At 40.5% G+C, this 21433-nt stretch overlaps 1 protein-coding gene across 11 annotated transcripts in view; it reads left to right on the forward strand.

Moving 5' to 3' along the window:
* INO80 (INO80 complex ATPase subunit) overlaps positions 1 to 21433 on the forward strand; it is a 144677-nt gene that overhangs the window by 79538 nt on the left and 43706 nt on the right. For all 11 annotated transcript variants that reach the window (XR_006704747.1, XR_006704748.1, XM_045449988.1 and 8 more), the window contains 3 exons: positions 9960 to 10100; positions 16033 to 16258; positions 20428 to 20555. Coding sequence is in view for 9 of the 11 variants with exons in the window: in XM_045449988.1 (XP_045305944.1) it covers positions 9960 to 10100; positions 16033 to 16258; positions 20428 to 20555 (495 nt within the window). In the remaining 2 variants the exon portion in view is untranslated. The remainder of the gene's footprint in view (positions 1 to 9959; positions 10101 to 16032; positions 16259 to 20427; positions 20556 to 21433) is intronic.

A 21433-nucleotide genomic window follows, 5' to 3' on the forward strand; every position in this document is an offset into this window, starting at 1 on the left:
TCTACACCCGCAGAGATCGCATGTAATCAGTGTTGTTGACCACCCTGTTAGCAATATCTGCTGTGAGCAAGGTGTGTTAACAGGTTAAAACCTGTTTTCGGGTTTGAAAAATTATTCAGGTATGTAGTAAAAACACACACAAACTTAAGGACTTTAAAAACACAAATGAGGGGCGCCTGGGTGGCTCAGTCGGTTGAGCGTCCGACTTCAGCTCTGGTCACGATCTCGCGGTTTGTGAGTTCGAGCCCTGAGTCAGGCTCTGGGCTGATGGCTCAGAGCCTGGAGCCTGCGTCTGATTCTGTGTCTCCCTCTCTCTCTGCCCCTGCCCCATTCATGCTCTGTCTCTCTCTGTCTCAAAAATAAATAAACATTAAAAGAAAATTTAAAAAAACAAAACAAATGATTCACTTTAAAAGTGGAAAGAAGACAATTAACTGCCAGATTGATGGTAGATGATTAGTGGTAAAGTTTAGAATGGGAAATCACCTTAGATTGAAATGGACAAAAAGTCTTTGTAGAAATTGTATTGTTTTAATTGGATTTTGAGTGATAGGGATCTGGGTGGGAGGAAGAATATTACAAGTTAAAGACTGGAACTAAAATAAAAGACAGTAGTGAGAGAAAGGGCCAGAAAGGTAAATTGTAGGAATCTTTGAATGCCAGTCTATTGGGTTTAGATATTAACCTAGGAGACTCAGCCTTTTCTTGGCTTACTTTCTTGATGCTACAGTTATAGCCTAGGGGAAATTAACTTTTGGTGACTGCTATCAAGCGATGGGAGGGAGTACTCTGATAGCCAGTTTCATGAAGGCCACTTAATCACTCAAATCAGTAAGCACACCAGTGAGGGATCTCGGTCATTGGTATTTGATGAAAATTAATCTCAGAGTGTGGTGTCAAGAAATATTGGACACAGGAGTCCATGTTAAGGAGAATGTTGAACAGAAGTTGTGAGTATCAAGTACTAAGGACTCAACAGAAATGGTTGTAACTAAAAGATTATGAAGCAGGGGTCAAGGGATTCTGATTTATTTCAATATGGAGGAGCATTGTCAGTGAAGGAATCATTTCCAAAACCCAGAGTTCAAGAGAAGATCCAGAGAGAATGATAAATTCTATATTAAATGTAAAGCAAACACACAGGAGTAAGATTAGTAAGTCTTTGTTGTTATGAGTGCAGATAGAACGCAGAAGCCGTAGGGATTTATTTACAAGGAGAAAGATGCTGGTTAGGAATTGTGGAAAGTAGGTAGTGAAGTGTGACAGTCAAAAAGAAGAATAGGAAGGTATTTCAGGAAGGCCACTTGGGTTTAAGGCAGAGTTGCATTGTAGGAGAGAGGAGACTCAGATTTGAAGACTAAAATAGAAAAAGGCAGCAAAGAGGGAGATTGAACATGCAAGAGAGACAATTGATGGGGATGCAAAGTAGTTAAGTATCCTTTTTATATGGCAGAAAACTCCAGTGAATACTGTTAGGAGCTCTGTAGTTAATAGGAAGGTACTCTCTACCACAAAGAATATTTTACTCTGAAACTAAGCTTAACATGAAAAGAGAAAGTGTTGTTAAGCAGCAGTTCTGTCCTTTTATTTTTCATCATTCCTTTTCCTTGCCCAAGTGAGAATGCAATTTAGCTGTTTGGACATTTTATATAGTAGTCCCTCTTGTGTTTGGGGCCTTGTACTTACAAAGTTAAATGAATGTTTCCTGAATGACTTAGTATTGGTGTGTTGTGTTTGTGTTAGTTTTTCCTTTGGAACTTGGTGTGTATTCTCATCTAAGGGAATGTCCTCCAGCCTGAAATTAAGTATGATCTTAACTTCAGTACTTAAAATAGAATTTTGTGAAGAGTTATAACATTTCCTTGGAGGTTGAGAAATGTGGTAGGATTGGTAACTTGTTTGATCATCCATTGATTTTATCAGTGGATACATTGATTGCACATCAGTTATTTTCACCCTGCAGTTGTTTTTGATCAGGAGCTTGGGAGCAGCTTGGGTTGGTGGTTCTGGCTCAGAAAATCTTAGAAAGTTAAAGTCAAGATGTCAGCTAAGGTTACAGTTATTTGAAAGATTGACTATAGCCATAGGAGCTACTTCCAAAGTAGCTCACTTACATGCCTAGCAAGTTGGTGTTGGCTGTTGGCTCAAGGCCTCAGTTCCTTTCTGTGTCGACTTTTACATGGGGCTGCTTGAGTATCCACATCCCAGATAAGTGATTTCAGAGAGAGAAAGTGCAAGAAGGAGCCACACTGCCTTTTATGACCTAGTTTTGGGAGTTCTGCAAGGAGAGTAAAGTAGGCTTTACCTTTTGAAGAGAAAGATACCAAAGAATTTTTGGACATATCTTAAAATGACCAGAGCCTCTTACTGCTGGGCTGATGCCTTTATAGTACTTTTTTCATGATAAAGTTTGTTTTGGTATTCCCAGTTCTGAGATTTTGGCCTGGGCTATTGATGGGTTCAGACTGTGATGTGACATCACGAAAGTTCTTAAATTCTGTTGCTAAGGATGTTGGTATCGGGCGCCTGGGTGGCTCAGTTTTTTAAACGTCCGACTTTGGCTCAGGTCGTGATCTCGCAGTTTGTGAGTTCAAGCCCTGCATTGGGCTCTGTGCTGACGGCTCAGAGCCTGGAGCCTGCTTCAGATTCTGTGTCTCCCTCTCTCTCTGCCCCTTACCCACTCATGGTCTCTCTCTCTCTCTCTCAGTAATAAATAAATGTTAAGAAAATTAAAAAAAAAAGAAACGTTGGTATCTCTCCCTGCTCTCTGTATCACTCATGTTGTCTACAGTTTTATTAGCCACAACAAATGTCAGCTGGGGAAGATACTAAATACATAATGGTATCTGGCTTTCATTTTCAGCAGGAATTCATTGCTCAAATGCCCTAAGTCCTTGTAAGCAAAATTTTTTTTATTGCAAGCTCTGTGTATTCTGTATCTTGCATTTTCATATGATTTGCCAAGTTAGTTCTGATTATGGAACTTTGATTATTTGTAAACATAATGGAAAGATGATATTTTTCCAACTCTTTGTTTTGCCTTAGTTTATGGTACTAGAAAATGGAATAAATAGCTTTGTTTCACTATGCAAAGTAAACACAAATTGTGTTTTAAAATTTTGATGGAAGTGGGGTGCCTGGCTGGCTCAGTCAGTGAAGTATGTGATCTTGATCTCGGGGTTTTGAGTTCATGCTGCACATTGAGTGTGGAGATTACTTAAATAAAATATTTAAAAACAACAACAGTAAAGTTTTGATAGGAAACCTGCAACTTGAATCCAGATTCCATGTTCAAGATCAATTTTAAAGGTAAATTTTGGGGTGATTCATTTTTTTTTCTTATGTAATCTTTATGCCCACTGTGGGGTTCAAACTCATGACCCTGAGATCAAGGGTTGTATGCTGTACCAACTGAGCCAGCCAGGCACCCTTGGGATTATTCTTAAGTGGACAGACCTGAAAGAAAAGAGGAGGGAAAATGGTAAAATTGGAAACACGTGTCAGAATTCTTTTTCTTGTGCTCTTCAAATAATTTTAAATAAAATTCCTTTGGAGCTACCAAATTAGCTTTGAATTAATTTTCCAACATTCAGCTTTGTCCTCTTAATGCAGAATATTCTTCATTCTCTTTGGTGCTTTCATTTGTTTTATAAAGAGTAGTAATTATTGTTCCAGCAGCCTGTCCTCTGAATATAGTTTCTTGTCATCAGATCCAGGTAAAGGCTTTGTTGTTATTCCTCTAAGGAGACAGATAATGAGTGTTGACTTAGCTACATGTTGTCATCTTGTTCCTGGTAAGCTACATCAGATCCCATACTACTTAGTCATTTAGCAGTCTAACCCAGTCCTTGCCTCTTTCTTTTCCATCATGGATGTGAATGAATCTACATGGTGAGAAGCTTCCCCCCCCCCCCCCCCCCCGTATGCCTGTAAAACCCTTGTTCTCACTCTGCAGTGAATGTTAAGTTTGAATTTTGTGTTGCAGAGTTCACGAAGTACCGTTCTCATAATACTGGCTTTGGGATAATATATAAACATGAAGAAACTAAGAACTAGGCTAAGCACACAGATCAGATGACACTTAGGGGTGTTTTAAACAAAGTTTAGGGCCTTTTAAACTCGACGCGAATGCTTGTCTGGTATTTCTTTCTCTTGTGATGCTTGTGCAGCAAAAGTCAGCATGGTTCTCTGTGTTCCACTTGATTTTTTTTTATGCACTGCCCTGCTTTACTGGTGAGAATTTTAAGAAGGAATAGTAAGTAATTAGTTCATATTTTTCATAAATTCGTTCTCACACACCTCCCTCCTGTGGGCTCTGGCCAGATCTCCTTTCTTGTACAGTTTTGTAGGGTTTAAAGAGTACAAGTCTCACACATATGAGTCTTTTTCTCTTTTTAATATTGTTTTGCGTAGAAGAATAAGGACAAAATCAGAATCTAAGATATATGGCACTTAGTCATCTTTTGGGGGGGGCAAAATGGATCTTATGCTGTATCCAGTTAAAAGTGATGACTGGCAGAAGTAGAGTACAAGGTATCCCCCGCTTTTCAAAAGCTCAAGCTTACGCCACTTCACTTTTAAGGAAGACCTGCATTCATACCTGTTTCACTTACTAAAAGAAATCGGAAAAGGATTTTTGCTTTTACAGAAAAAGGGCAAAAAGCGGAAATAGCGTTCAGCATTTATTTCACATTACAGAGGTGGTATGCACAGGAGCAGAGTGTGTCACTGCCAGTCTCCTTTCCCGGGAATGATACTCAGCATCAAACCTCCATAGCTCTGTACTGTGTGTCTGTGAGCATCTGTGCTTTATCTCAATTTATTTTGTGCATCTGTTAGCAAGATGTGTTCTAAGGTATCAGAAAAGCTTAATTAAGAGAGGTTATTTTTTGGGCCTGGGAATGCTCAAAAATTTTTCCATAGAGAGTAATGATAATTGCTTCTTGACTTTATGCCATTTCAGCTTATGAAAGGTTTCACAGGAAGTCTCTTTCGGGTGGCAGGGGAAAACCTGCACCAGTCTTGATTCCATCTCCTATATCAGTTTCAGTGAAACTGTTGTCATGGTAATGGTCTACATAGGCATCATGTGTGTTGGAAGCTTTACATACTCCACAGCTCTGTGAACTAGCTCATCAAACTTAAAGTGCATTTCAGATTTTGCGATTCAAAGTACGTAAAAAAATAAAATATGCGAGAGGATCTAAACATAAAGAATTGTTTTTGAAAAGAGTGGTGTTTAAGTTTTAAACACTGTTCTCTATTAAATGCTTGGAGAGCTTTGACTGCCTATTAAAGAAGAATCCCCCAAACAGGACATTTTCAAAAACTCATCTGCTAAATGTTAATTTGCAGCTACAGTATTTATATCTGTCATTATTTCTTGTGTCCTGAAAGCTGCCAGTGCCTCTTGTGGAAAGCCCTGGGAAGCTGTTATATTCACCCTTTTTCTGTACTTTATTTTCTCCCGTTTTGTTTGGTCATTTAAAATATCTGAAAATAGAATCCATGTAGTCTAGCAGTTGATCTATAAGCACTACACCCTTTCATTTAAAGTGAGACCTTTTCTCACAGACTCTTAATTATAGAGAACAAACTGATGGTTACCAGCAGGGAGGGAGGCTGGGGGAGGGATGATGGGGATTAAGGAGTTCACTTGTCATAATGAGCTTCCAGTGATTTATGGAATTGTTGAATCACTGTATTGTATCTCTGAATCTAATATAACACTGTATGTTAACTAACTGGAATTAAAATAAAAACTTAAAAAGCAAAGAATAAAGTGAGACCTTTTCCTCTGTATGTTTGATGTATTCTTCAAAAACAAAAGCAGAAAATTAAGTTCTGAGTCATGAGGAGCTAATGTTAACATAAATCTTCCTTTTAACTTTAAACAAGAAGTGGAGAATAAAGTATGGCCCCTTGTTAAATGGGTGAGTCTGTATCTGAGGGAAAAGCATCTTTATGTTTTGTGTGCTACACTGTGGCAAGAAGCGTACAGCTGTGGGGTCTTTCTGCCCTACTTATTTCCACTTGAGACTTTTTCACGGTACCAAAAGACTCTACAAAAGCCTGACTTCTCTGCTATGTGCATACTGTGGTTCTGATAGCAAGACACACACAGCTGCCAGTGCCTACAGGTTAATGAAGACACTCAAGAGCATGAGGAAGAGACAACAGAACAGCAAAACCTGTGACCACATCATAACCAAATCATGTCTCCCATAGTGTGACATTGTTTCTTTTTATTTGTTTTTGGCCAAAACAGACTAAAGAAGAGATGAACCTTCTTTTCTGTCCCTCTTTCACCTACCTGCCCGAGCATCTTATGCAATGATGTTTAAGGTGTCCTTCTTTGTTAAGCATTAAATTTTTTTTGTGGGTGGCAGTGTTTAAGCAGCTGATGTTGTTCTGTGAAGGGAATGTGGGTAATGTGGTTATAAGGACTACCTGTGCTAAGAGAGAATTGATGGAACCAATGTTAAGAGAAAATAACCTGAGTAAAATATACTAGGAGTGGTCAGGTTTCTCTAAAGCTAAGGTTGTAAACGAGCATTTTGAACTAGTTAATTTTTTTTTTTTAATCTAGAATCAGAAAGCTAAAAATCATCTTACCTTAGTGAATTCCAATGAGAATACCATCTTAACCTAGCTCATATAAGACAAGTAGACATATTCTAATTTGGGAATGAGCACTCCCAGGAGTAGAATTATCATTAGACTTTTTCCAGAAATATATCAAAGATAACATATTGTGTTGAAAGGACTCCCTACAGTGAATGCTGTAACCCTAATAAATAACTACAATGTTGAAGAGAAAATAGTTGAAGGAAATGTTCATTCTTTCATCTTTTACTTTTATATTCTAGGAATGAAGTAAGAAACAGGCTTTGTTGAATTTTGCCATTTGAGAATACTTCAAACGACTTTAAGAGATCCCTGACATGGGGTGCCGGGTGGCTCAGTCAGTTAAGCATCTGACTTCAGGTCAGGTCATGATCTCACGGTTTGTGAGTTCCAGCTCCACATCAGGCTCTCTGCGGATAGCTCAGAGCCTGGAACCTGCTTCAGATTCTGTGTCTCCCTCCCTCTGTCTCTCTCTGCCCCTCCCCTGCTCGCTCTCTGTCAAAAATAAACATAGAGAAAGAGAGATCCCTGACACATTGTTTAGTTACTGCTCTGTATTTTTTTTTTTTTTAAAGTTTATTTATTTTGAGAGCAAGAATGCACACTCATGGGCCAGTGGCGGGGGGGTGGGAGGAGCGGTGGTGGGACACAGAAGGAGAGCGAATACCAGGCAGGCTCCATGCTGTCAGTGCAGAGCCCGACTCAGGGCTCGATCTCATGAACTGTGAGATCATGACCTGTGCCAAAATCAAGAGTCAGATGCTTAACCGACTGAAGCCACCCAGGTGCCTTTAGTTACTGCTCTTTAGAAGTTAGTAAACAATTCAGAAGACTTAAGGTCAGCTACTACTGCTACCTCAGCCACCTGGGTGGCAGTAGACACCATATCTAGCAACCCTGAACTACTATTGTATTTCGTTGATGTAAACACTAATTACTAGAGTCTTAACCACTTCTCTTCACCCCCTAGGAGGGGCAAGAGGGCTTACCACCAATAATAAAAAATGTGCTTGCAAAAAACAAAATTCAGTACCTTTGTCTATGCATTAGGATTTGGGTTTGTTTTTTGTAAGTGCATGTTCTTAGCTATCCATTGTTTCATATTGGAAGAACAGGGTGATACTCGACCTAATAATCTTTGTAATGATCCTCACCCTAGGCATTCAGAAGATAATGGACATAAATATGTAGCAAAGTGGATGAACTTAAAAGATGCTAGCCAACATAAAGCTGAGAACACAGATACTGTTGAAAAACTATCAGAAGGTTAAAATTCTTTTCCGGGTAATGACAGAAATATGAACATCTAGAGAAAAATATCAAATACATCAAAACTGTGTAGGCCCATTGTTATAATAAAGTATTGTAAAGGCTTCCATACATTGTGGTTAGAAACCACTGGAGATGTCCCAGCTGTACTGAAAACAGTTAAAGCCTTTCAGTTTGTTCAGGACCATTATTCTGATTGGTTCATGGAAGCAGATTATGATACACATATCCTGCTAGACAACTTGAGATGACTTCCCTCATGCTGATCCTGAAGAGCGCATTTATTTTGAGAAAAATTATGAACAAACGTAACTGAGGAAAGAAGCCTTGAAGAGATTTGGTTTTGAAAGCTTTTAGTACTGAAATTATAACTATTATTCTTCTGTAGAGGGTCCTAGTTACTATTCATCTTGCAGTTTGTTTTCTTGACCTTGTAACAGTGTATAAATTTGACGACTTTATATGTATTATCTTCATCTATATGGTTATTTAGGTTACCAACCTGCCTTATCTGAGAAAACTATAAAGAAAAAAAGTGAAGTCATCAAGAATGAAGATCCAAAGATAAAATGTCTAACATTGCACTGAGGAAAGATTTGCATCTGCAATAAAGAACACTGAATCCCACTGACACATTCTTTTATGTGAACGTACCAGACTTTTAAAAAGTCTTTCACAGGAATGGCTGTAAACTGAAACTTTAACATGAGCTTTTAGTCTGATTAAAGTGTATTGATATAGTAATATATATGAAGAATTTATGTTTTTAAAATGATGATCTGGTAAAGGTAGTAAAAAATTATTTCCTTTTCCTGAGCACTTGTATTGGTGTCACCAAATAAAACAGCTCACCTTGCTGGAACTATAATTGCCCCTTGAACAGCACGGGTTACAGTTGCTGATCCCCTGCAGTCAAAAATATGCATATAACTTTGGACTCCCCCAAAACTTAACCACTGATAGCCTGCTGTTGACAGGAAGCCTTACCAATAACACATAATTTGTATGTAATATATGTTATATACCGTATCGTTAAAGTAAGCTAGAGAAAAGAATGTTAAAATCATAAGGAAGGGTCGCCTGGGTGACCCAGTCAGTTAACCAACCGACTCAGTGTCAACTCAGGTCATGATCTCAAGGTTCGGGAGATAGGTCCCCATATCATTCTCCATGCTGACAGCGCAGAGCCTGCTTGGGATTCTCTCTCTCTGCTCCTCCCCCACTTGCTTGCGTGTTCTCTCTCTCTCTCTCTCTCTCTCTCTCTCTCTCAAAATAAAAAAATTGTAGGAAGGAGAAAATACATTTACAGTACTGTTCTGTTACTGCTGAAAAAAAATCCATGTATAAGTGGACCCACACAGTTCAAACCCATGTTGTTCAAGGGTCAGCTGTACACTGCATTGTTAGTATACACACATGATGCTAAGCAGATATACCTTAAAATTTTGGGAAGAAACGTTGGTCATCGTGTTTTTTTTTTTTTAATAATTTTTTTTTTTTTAATGTCTGTTTTTGAGAGAACATGAGCTGGGGAGGGACAGAGAGAAAGAGAGAGACAGAGGATCCGCAGTAGGCTCTGTGCTGAGAATGAAGAGCCTGATGTGGGGCTGGGACTCACGAACTGTGAGATCATGACCTGACCTGAAGTCGGACGCTTAACTGCCTGAGCCACCCACACGCCCTGGTCATCATGTTTAACTTAAGACATGAGTTTGCATCCATGGTATAACAAATGAACCAGACTTCCCCCTCATATGCATTGTGTCGTCTAATGAACGTTATGTTCTTAACTATTTTATAATTAATAGTATCTTTCCCAGGAAAAGGTAGAATCAGAAGTGCCACTTGCTTATGGTATATTAATAAAGCCATGTTTTAAAATTAGCATGGACTCTGACTATATTATACATTTGGTTCTAAATACTGGTTGTTTATTAGGATTCATAATGTTTACTAGAAGAATGTCTTTTAAGTCAGATGTTTAATATGTGACATTTTTTTCCGTTTTGCTTACATTAAACATAATTTGCATTATGGTACTAATTTGCATTTTTGTTTTGTAGTCTCTGGTTTTCAGCAGCCACTGCAAAGCAGTAAGTGGCTACTCAGACCAGGTCATCCATCAGCGGAGATCAGCTACCTCCTCACTTCGTTGCTGCCTGCTCACTGAACTGCCATCTTTTTTGTGTGTGGCCAGTCCACGAGTAAGTGCCACAAGAGGGAAGAAACAAAATAGATGATACTTGAAGAAATAAACCAACTTTTAAGAGATCCATTTCTTAAACACAAGTGTTTAAGCTGTTTGGACCTTGAGAAACATTAATCCTCAGTATTTAGAAAGCATACATGGTCCTGGCTTTGCCAAGACAGCACTCCTCCCTTTAAATTTTGTTGGTTGGAGAACTATTGTATGGTAAATAGGAATGGCTTCTTTGCCTGACCAAGTCTCTCCTGTGTAGTTCCTCTCATTTAGTCAGGAAGGAGCTCTGAACTATCATGGGAGCAAGCCATCTGTCACGTAGGTTATCACCAAACAGCAGGGTCAAGGACAGTGGAATATTTGATAAGGAGAGGGAGCTGTTTGTTACCTGCATTGAGGTTTTTGACGGTTTTTCAAGGGAGGGGGCTACATTGGGAGGGAGATTTGATCTGTCCTTATCGCTTCAGTGCAGTCTCCAAATAACAAAAGGAAACCTAACACTCCAGCATCAAGAAACTTCTTCATCTGGTGTCCTCTCACTTTCCTTAGCAGCCCTGCTGAGACTGGTTCACAAGTATGTTCGCCCTAAAAAGTAACTGTTGTTCTGTGTTCACCATTCAGCAGTCCTAGTCTTATTTGCAGATTGGGAGCAGTGTCTGTTATGGTTTCAACGTTGAGCAACTGTTAGTTGCCTCTTAACACCCCATTTATCAAAACTGGGCACTCTGGTGATATCTGACAGCATCACTGCAAAGGCTCCTCTTGGCCCAGTGCAGTGTTTTACTCTGCTTACCTCTTGTGCTCTTTCTTGTCCTTATTATTTTTTTTAATTTTTTTTAACGTTTTTTTATTTATTTTTGAGACAGGGAGAGACAGAGCATGAACGGGGGAGGGTCAGAGAGAGGGACCGCGAGATCATGACCTGAGCCGAAGTCAGCCGCTTAACCGACTGAGCCACCCAGGCGCCCCTTTCTTGTCCTTATTGATCAGAGCCAGACCGAAGCTCTCTTACAACACCAGAAGAAGTATATGAAGGGAGAGGGACAGAGTAGAGATGCACTAGACTCTGGTTAGAGCAGAGGACAAGTATCTGTCTTCCTGGCTCGTTTCCTTTTGCTCTGGGACATCTTCCAGTTAGCACGAAGACTCTTTAAGAGGCTGACATTCTTTCTTTCTTTCTTTCTTTCTTTCTTTCTTTCTTTCTTTCTTTCTTTCTTTCTTTCTTTCTTTCTTTCTTTCTCTCAGGGCACGAGTCCGGGGGAGGGGCAGAGAGGGGCCTCCAAAGTAGGACAGGCAGCGAGCCCCGCTGTGGGGCTCAGACTCTTGAATGATGAAATCCTCGCCTGAGTCGAAGTCCGACTCTCGACTGAGCCACCCAGGTGCACCAAGAGGCTGACATTTCTTACCCTTCTGTGTTTTCTCTTGTTTTCTGCACTCATTCTAGAAGGCCTACTGGTTTCACAGTTCTCTTTAAAGAAGGTGGAGCCTTTTGAATCTTCTTTAGTGATATTTTTCTGTCAGTATTTACATCTGCTTGCATCCTTTATTAAGTTATCAAAGGTCAGAATCTGGCAGAGGGTCCCAAGAAAGTTGATGAGTGGAAACAAGATGGTAGTACTGAGTCGCACTGACTCCTGCCTGCCTTAACTTCTTCCTACTGATCCTGTACTACATGAACTTGATTCCTAGGCCACCGTTAACTTTGATTTATATTGGCTATCTAAATAGAAAATATTTAGATTTTATATGTATCCAGTTCTTCAAAGCATTTTTGGTCTTTGAAGCTTAAGTTGATGTAGGGAAATTCACTTTTTCTAGAAAACATCCAAGGTCTGGTGTTTCTGTAGAAAGCAGTCTTTAGACTTCATAGTTGTGTAGTTCGTTGCCTTCTCACTCTCCCAATCTGATGTATATACTTAGAGACCTAATAAGAGGAAGTCTGGATTTCTGAGAGGGATCTCTAGACATTTTCACTTCTCATATCCCCAATGTTCTATAGAGCCAATTAAAAAGTGAAATGCCTTGGACCATCATTGCATTTACAGGCATGAAGATTCCTCATTTGTTCCACTCAGAGCTATATAGCTAACTACTCTGAAGAACAACTCCACTCTCCCAACATTCTCAAACACACATACCCAAACTGTACTACTAGAGACTTGTTTTCTGAGGAGCCCAAAATCTAAACTATCATGCCAGATGCTGCTTTTTCCCTAAAGAACAATAAATAATGAGTAGCTTAGAGAAGACCATAGTAGCATAAAGGTGTGGTGGCAGGCAGGGAACAGAAGGAAACTTTTTTTTTTTATCATTTGGCTGAAGGGCTCCTCCCCAGCACCCTCCTTTCTCGCTCAGCGCCTTTATCTATAATTGTGTGTAGAGTTTCTTCATAAAGTATGTGCTGAACTTGAAATGAGAATAAGTAACACCATGGTTATGAGGACAGGAAGAAGAGTTTTAAATATGTCTGAATATTTTATAAAGTCATACACAAGCTTTTACCTTGATCAGGCCTAGAGTGAATAATCATGTGATTCCTTAGTTATCTTATATTGATTTTTAACCCATCTGGGGTAGGGACAGACTGATTTCCTTTGAAGTCTTAACCTTGGCCTTGAGCTTAAACAAATTAATGTCCTTGGCATGTGCTGTGGAAACTTTAGGGTCGGTTCAGGAAGAACTGTGCCATTAAGGAAGGAATTATAGGATTTCTTTTCTCATTAGCTAAGGAAATAATTCTGCAACATTAATAAACTAAGACCCTGGAAATCCATCTTACCAAAAAAAAAAACTGAAGCGCTTGGAGTGGTCACGCTTCTTAGAGCTAGAGCAGGAATATACATGTCATCAGGAAGGACGCGCTAAATGCTTGAGGAGACAGCCCTTGAAGATCCTATAGTTTAGGAAGTTAATGAAGCAAGAAACAGAGGTTAGCTCATGTGAGACTAAAGGGAGTATGCATTTCCATTTGTGGGGAGTTAAGAATGGTATGTCATGCTTCATCTCCCCCTGTTTCTGAACAGTCAGGAAGGCCACTGGGGTTAGCAGAATGGGTGGAGGCTGTCTAGGATAGAGCTGACTAGGGAAGCACAATTTAATTAGAAGTGGACTTGTTTGCCTCTTTTTGTGCCTCATGAGTTCACTGCTTACGTACTTACAACATGACATTCTGTGATTCTGCATATATCTTGATCCAGGGCTCCTGCCAAAGAAGCTTATTAAAACATTAAAAAATATTTCACTAAGAACACGGCCCCGCAAACCTCCTAGTTTTCAATCCTGGACTTGGAAGGATATCAGCAAAATGAAATTGGAAAATAGGTGAAAGTTTATAACTGGAAAAAGTTGTTTTGGTTTTAAACTATAAGAGTGCTGGGTCACCTGAGTAGCTCAGGCAGTTAAGCGTTTGACTTCGACTCAGGTGATGATCTCACGGTCCGTAGGTTCGAGCCCCACATTGGGCTTTGCACCCACAGTGCAGAGCCTGCTTAGGACTCTGTCTCCCTCTCTCTCTGACTCTCACCTGCTTATTCATATTCTCTCTTTCTCTCAAAAATAAACATTTTAAAAAATAATAAACTATAAGAGTGCCAAGGAGTGAGTTCTAGACAGGAAAAACATTCTCCCTGTGTCCTGTTCTCCCCCTATTCCTTCATGCTGAGTTTCTGGCTTTTGAGTTTTCATCTGGACCATTTGGGCCTGACGTCTTATATATAGTTCCAGTATAAGTCCTGCCTTTCTATAAAATAAACAATAATGATAAAAACAAAAACAGTTATATTTGAGCATAAAATTGGACTGTATGAGTCTCTCATTAGAAAAGACTAAATATGCTCTACTCATCCAAGAGTGTATATAGTATAGAGAATTGGTCATACTTCTGTAGTTCATCCACTGCTGCTTGTACCATTGTTATGAAAGTACAGCTACTACTGATTGTGAGGTTCTGAGACTCATACCCTAGATGGTAGATACCTGCTCTGGTCCAGGATCTGCTGAGCTGCAGCCAGGACAGACCATCGTGGGAGAGATCCAATTTTTATCCACCTGCGTTTTACTCTGTCTTTATTTACCTGTGCTCAGCTTTAGGTGGGAAAAAGGAATAACTTGAACGCAAAAATACCCCTTTTTGAGTGGGCAAAGGTAGTATGAGATTACCAAAACCTGCTCCTAGTACTGTGTGTGAAAGTGATTTATGTGTGAACTTATCTGGGTTTTGGAGCAGTAGGGGCCCTGCTTGCTCTGACCTTCCCTGTAGTTTGATATGTGGACTGTAGATGGCACTGCTTGCTAGCAAACTCAGTTCAGCTTCATCTGTAAGCCAGAGTAGAGCACTCTTGTGGCTATTAGTAAATGATGCGCTTTCTCTTGTTTATGGTATTCCGTAGTCTTCAGCAGAAGCACCTGCAGCCTCATAGTCAGCTAGCTGACTGTTAATGTAAACCAAGGCAGTATATCTTTTTTTTTTTTTTTTGATGTTTATTTTTTTAGAGACCTAGAGTATGAGCAGGGGAGGGGCAGAGAGAGAGGGAGTCACAGAACCTGAAGCAGGCTCTAGGCTCTAAGCTGTCAACACAGAGCCCGACATGAGGCTCGAACCCATGAACCATGAGATCATGATCTGAGCCGAAGTTGGACACTTAACTGACTGAGCCACCCAGGCACCCTGGCAGTAGTTATTAAGGCTTAGCCTGAGGTTCTGTAGTGCTCGTTAGAAACCTAGAGCTTTTGGCTTTTTCCTTAGGTCTTCTGGATTAATATCTGTGCTTTAGATAAACTCCCAAGAAGATTCTTAGGCATACAAAAACTTGACAACCATTCCATTGCCCTAAAGATTGATGGGCGTGAAAATAGAAAAGTTAATAGCAAGATATATTTTCCTAAATGTCTAACTTCTTGGAAATAATAGCAACAATGAAAGTAGCTACTTAGGTACAACCAGTGTTTTATGTTCTGGTCTCTCCTATACCTCTGCCCTTGCTTCTTATACCCAGTTTTCCCTCATCTTTTGGTCTAGTTCCAGGGTTTTTCTGAGCAATTTACTGCATATAATGGGGCTTTAGCATTATTTTCAACCTGAACTTGCAGATAATCAGAGCCTCCAAATTTTAACAGACGGTAACTTGGGCTCCTAATCGGATGATTTCACAGCTATCTGAATACACAGATGCTTATTAACAGTGGGAATAGACCCAGATCGCTAAAGGATTATTAAAAAGCTTGTTTCTAAATTAACAGGAGCCTTCTATTCCATTGGGGGGCAGCATTTCAGTGTGGTTGCACCTTGTGGTGTGATAAGATTTTGTGCCTAGCCTCTGTCCTAGCCAAGAAATGAATCCACTACTCTTTGGCAGTTGCTTTCTCCACCTGCCTCTACCGTGTCCCAGCTTATGGCCTAAAAGAAAGGTTCTTTTATCTTCCATTAGGTTTGTCAATTAACAACCTGGTCAGGGAAGAGAGAAAGAAGTATTGATAAATACAGGAGCTTTGCCACAAAAGCATTAAAGATAACCTCATATGCACTGGACCCATAACTCTTTAGTTCTTTAGTAATGACTGCAGAGCTCCAGCTCCCTTTCTGATCTCGCCATTTTGTGGATGGCTAATAGAACTTCACTGAAAACACTATCCAGCAATGAGGGGAGGTGGCAGAGTAATCAGATCTATATATACACCTGTGATAGAATTATTCCTGACTTGGTATCCCAGTTTTTCTGCAAACTCCAGCACTCTTTGGATCTTTAGTTTGCTGCAGGTTCATGTTGAAGAGGTTGACCTTTTACGTGGACCAGCTCACTAGGTCATTATTAACGGCAGCTTATTTGTCAGAACAAAGAAGTTCAAACCACTAGCCTAAAAATTATCCACATTTGTCTGATTTCAGAGTTGAAGTGTAGGAAATGTGAAAGCTATCTCATGTGAATCTTTCACTGTAGGTTACCGCAGTGCCATTGGATTCTTACTGCAATGACCGAAGTGCAGAATATGAGCGGCGAGTGCTGAAGGAAGGAGGGAGTCTGGCAGCCAAGCAGTGTTTGTTAAATGGGGCCCCTGAACTGGCAACAGATTGGCTAAATCGACGATCCCAGTTCTTCCCAGAGCCAGCTGGAGGACTGTGGAGCATCAGGCCTCAGAATGGCTGGTCTTTCATCAGGATTCCAGGTAAGTTCTCTGTTCTCTTGGAATGTATTCCCAGTTCTGGCAAGTGGGGGAACCAGAGACATACTCCATGTGGTAGTTTCAGATATTTGAAATTCAAAGTTTTGGGCTTGTTTCCTGTTTTGCCTTTAGTAACTTTATAGATAAAAAATACTTAAGTAATTTATGACTGAAGAGAGAAATGTTTTTTCGATTTGTGCTTACGTACTCTCCTTTGACAAGCTTACAACTGAGATAGGAATGCCACCCTTTAAAAGGGGGAGGGGGATAGAAATAAACTTGGTAGGAAAGGTTCCAGGTTGAGTGAGTACAGTTGTCTTGTGCTATTGCCAGTGGAGTGAATGAGAATGTCGTCACTCACAGAAAGCCTCGTTGAAGTAGCATAAACAGTGTCCTGCACGGAGCACTAGAGATCTGAATGATAACCAGAAGAAAAACAGTGTGTTTTGTGCCAAAATGCTAGCGGATTCCCAGACCTCCTAGAGTCAAGGTCGAGGGTTGAAAGGAAACTAGGTTTTCATCTTTGCTTTAGTGAGACTACTGTTAAGGAAACTGAACACAGAGTTCATAGGCTTATGTTCTTTGCTTACACCTGCTGGCAAACTGGAATGGTAGTTGAGAGCTACCGTGTTAGTTTTGGTTGTCCAGATTCTCTGATATTTTGAATGTATTCTTCTTACTGGATATGATGGAAGTGAACTAGAGCTAAGCATTCAAAAAGAATCTTCCAGGTGTCAAAGGACTTAGGGTCAGCCTGGTAGGAGCTGTGGGGGTGCTTTGAACTAGAAGATGCCATTTTGAGTTTATGAGAGCAGCATTGTATGTGTCCTCGTAGCAGTCTTAGAACACCTGAAAGCATTGGGTGAAGGTGTACTGTAGGAAAACAAAGGGAAAGCCCAATTGTAAAACAGGCCTGGTTTGTAGTGGGAATAGAGGAATAAAATCTACCGGGTCTGGAAACCATAGAATCCCAGGCAGAAGATGAGCACAGGTGTTGAAAGAAGCAAGACAACACCTTGTTTCTTCTTTCTCCTTCCTTGACTGTGGCTCCTAAGTTCCCAGTACAGGAGTAGAAGGCTTATTGCTGGCGCTGTGGGAATCTCTTGTGGCTTTTCCTGTTCTTTGAAAGAAAAATGGACCTTGTTTAAATTGCAGGAAGTGTCTGAGTTCTTTTCGCATCGATAAAAAGCGCCAGCCTCACTGGCTGTTTACTGTGAGAACCAACCAGCTCCTCACTGACCCCATTGTGCTCTGTAGACTGGCTGGGGCAGGGCAGTGAGGGGTGGGGGTGCAGGGTCACTGAAACCTGTATTTTATCTCTTTTTTCTCTATACTTTTACATTTTCTGTTTCCTTAGGAGGGGTTGGTTCCATTATAGTCCCCGAGAGACCAAAATCTCCTGGATTTCTTTCACACCTTGAATGCATCTCCCTGTTTCACCTGGAGAAAGATGCACAGTCCTTTAAAAATTCTCTCTTGGAAAAAGGAGATATTATTTCATCTGTTACCCTAATTTTACTGCCATGGGATATATTCATTTTCTAAGTAGGCTCTTACACAGCTGTGTTCAGTAAGAACTTGTGTCTAAGTGAATACTATAAGACTGTACTGCAAGATTGTAGAAAATATTGCAGGAAGGTAGGATAGGTCTGTTCAACATGTTTTGAGATCCTGTTTTAAGAGAGGTTTGCCTTGGCACAGTCAGCCTAATTTCTAGGGAATCGTGCTCTTCTTGGCTCTGTGCCCTACTTAGTAACAGGTGGTGCTGTTGTCTAGTGCAGCTTTGGTAGCTTCTAAAAAATTGGGTAATGGATGCCAGGCCCAGAAGGTACCAATGTTTGCACGGAAAGAAACCCATTTTTTCTGCTTATCTTCTAAGGACAAGTACTGGGGGCTGACTTCTCTGTCTAGGATGCTTAACAGAGAAGGAGAGAAATATTGTTCATTGCTAAAGTATTTTAAGACTATTGCTGCAGTGTCTTTCTTCTTAGGCCTTTTCTTTCAGAGTGGTCCAAAGAAATCCAGCCCATCTATTTTCAGTCCCCACGTACACAGTAATCGCTAACAACAGGTGCCACTCTTAATTCTTTTGGGTGCATCAGAGTTCTGTCCTTCAGAGTCTGTATACATCTTCATCTCTGAGCCTTCCTAATCTTAGCATCAGTTTGCTCTAGTTAGCAAAGTAAAGTAGATGTGGGAAGCAGGAATGTGTGAGAACCATTGAATCATGATTTTGAGATGAAGCTTCTCAGTATGCAGTCACAAGAGATTTATATATGCTTAAATATTTTGGTTGAGGGAGTGGATGTGAATGGAGAGAGAAGATAAGCAGGCTGCAGAAATCTGATGAGCTTAGCTTGCCCACTCTACTCAATGACTGAAAAATATATGGACTTTTTTTTTTCACCTTCCTGTGCTTTTAATGAAAAAAGAAAAAAAAAAGAAAGAAAGAAACTATTGTCTAAAGCTGATTGGTAGCTCTGTGGGGAATGTTTAGGAGCTATCAAAATTGAGGGATCCCACGAAATCCAATTAAATGAGAAAGGTAAGGTAATCGTGACAAGAAAACCTGAGGTTGTTAGGAAAGCATTGCCGCTTGGTCAGATTTGGAATTTGTACAGGCCTCCTTGTCTGGTGCCAGGGAGAGGGCTTAGCATTCGGCTCTGTCCCAGCTGCAGTCATTTGATTGTGTTGGTAAGGAGACCAACAAAAAGAAGAGCATTTCAATAATCTAAACAGGACCAAACAAAGAGGCTGAACAAAGGTGTGTGCCATAGCTTGGGGGGGAGGGGGGGCGGGGGTGGCGGAGGGAGAGATGTGGCCTGGCAGCATTCCGAAGGTGGGAAAAGGCAAGCTGCAGTGCTGAGGAGTAAACATCCAGGGCCTGTGGCTTTGTAGCAAAAACAGAGTGGCTGATGATTTGTTATGGTGCTGTCAGCACATCCGCTCTTGTTCGGTTTATACAATAATTGTGCACTTGGCAAATAGTGGCGAGAACAGAGAAATCTCCATTCAGAACTCTTGGATTGCTCTCAACAGCCAGCCTCTGCAGTTCTGAGAGGAAAAAACCATGGATTCAAACCCAGAAACTAGGGGTAGACAGCATGTTTTTTTAATAGTTTCCTTTTTTACTTCTGTTGCTTAGTTGTCTATGTAATATGTCTATCCTTGGTCTCTCTCTTGTTGCATCCCAGAGCCACTTCCACATGTACTCTTAACTCTCCCAGCCCCTTAAGCCTCATTTCTTCCCCTCTTACTAGCAGTGATTGTTCGGGGCATGTTTATGGACCAGTCTGCAAACAGGAAATTCTACTTCCTGAAATGTGATGGGAGTTGAATGATACTGAATGGATAAGATGAATATTTGGGAGTTAAGTGTTCTGTAAAGATCTCTGGCTAAAATACTCTTTTTTTTTTTTTTTTTTTTTTTTTTAATGGGAAGAGGAGAGAGAAAGCGCAAGTTAGTGAATAAAAGCAGTTTCTATTTCACAGAAACCCAGTCTTTATTAAATTACAGTTTAGGATAATGACATTTACCAACCAACCTATTTGAAATCATCCAGGAGAAGGAGTTTGGATTTAAACAAAGGGACAGAAGTGGATATGTTTATTTGCATTTCTCAATATTTAAGTGTCTCTGGGGATAGGCAAGAGTAGCCCTTGTTTCTGTACATTCTCATGCTTTTAGGGGGTGTAAACCATATAGCCGTAGAACTAGCAGAAACAGACATCTAGAGATAGGATGAACAAGGAGAAACAGGTCACTTACAGCATGTATGACGTGGACAGCAGAAACAGACATCTAGAGATAGGATGAACAAGGAGAAACAGGTCACTTACAGCATGTATGACGTGGACCTCTTGGATGTCCATGTGTACCTGCTATCCCCTGAATAAGGACATGGAGCAGGGAAGCTTTTGAATGCCTTAGGAGCAGATGTCTGTCAATTGCAAGGGAACCTACACCTCCCTCTTTCAGGATACTGCTTCCCAGAGCACTACTGGATCATGATTTAACAGTGCTTTGGATTCTTCTCTAGAGTACTTTTCTGCTCTCATGGTGATAAGCATCCTGGTTGTAATTTTGGCTGCATACAGCTTTGCAGTGAGTGATTTTGCTGCCTCAATTAAATACAGTTTCCCCCCTCCTCCCTCCCTTTTCTTCTCCCCAGGCAAGGAGAGCCTCATCACTGACAGTGGAAAGCTGTATGCCCTTGATGTCCTCCTGACTCGGCTCAAGTCTCAAGGACATAGGGTCCTTATCTACTCCCAGATGACCAGGATGATAGACCTGCTGGAGGTAGGAGAAGGAACCTTGGGGACCTAGGACACCTTGACATTTCACTTGCAGGAATCACATATCTATGACTCATGTCAGTCCTGCCTAATAGAAACCTAGAATTTGTCTTTGTGATTTTAGTGTCTATAAAGGGAGAAGAAGCAGCTCCTGGCAGATGTGAGAATATAAAAGGACTTTTACCTCCTTCCCTACACAAGTGAAATAGAACACCCCCTACTCCTTCCTTTATTGGGGAACAAATTTCCTAATGTTAAAGTAGATCAGAGCCTAGGAATTACTTAAAAAGTCCTCTGATGGGGAGCCTGGGTGGCTCAGTCAATTAAGCCTCTGACTTCAGCTCAGGTCATGATCTTGCCTTTTCCGAGTTTGAGCCCCGCGTTGGGCTCTGTGCTGACAGCTTGGAGCCTGGAGCCTGGTTTAGATTCTGTGTCTCCCTCTCTCTTTCTGCTCCTCCCTTGATGGTGTGCGCGCTCTGTCTCTCTCTTTCTTTCTGAAAAATGAATAAACATTAAAAAAAAAAAAGTCCTCTGAAATTCTATATGGAAAACAAGATTTAGGATTAGTTTTCTAAGTAAAAAGCCAGAGAACAGCAATTCAATCTGAGTTAATGTAGTGGTCTCAACTTGGATACATACTTCATTCTCTTGGAGGAGCTTTAACAAATAGTAATGCCTTGTCCCATCCTCAGAGATTCTTATTTAATAAGTCTGGAATGAGGCCTAGGCATCAGGATATTTGAAAGCTTATGAGGTGATTCTGACATGCAACCAAAGTTGACAACTGTAGGGTTATGGTGAAAGATACAGCTTGTCTTACTGTATATGGCGGCTTCTGTTTCTTTAGTTGCTTCCAGGTTGACATTCTCTCTGCTTTTTTGT

The sequence above is a fragment of the Leopardus geoffroyi genome, chromosome B3 (assembly GCF_018350155.1).
Source record: "Leopardus geoffroyi isolate Oge1 chromosome B3, O.geoffroyi_Oge1_pat1.0, whole genome shotgun sequence".
Classification (NCBI taxonomy): Eukaryota; Metazoa; Chordata; class Mammalia; order Carnivora; family Felidae; genus Leopardus; species Leopardus geoffroyi.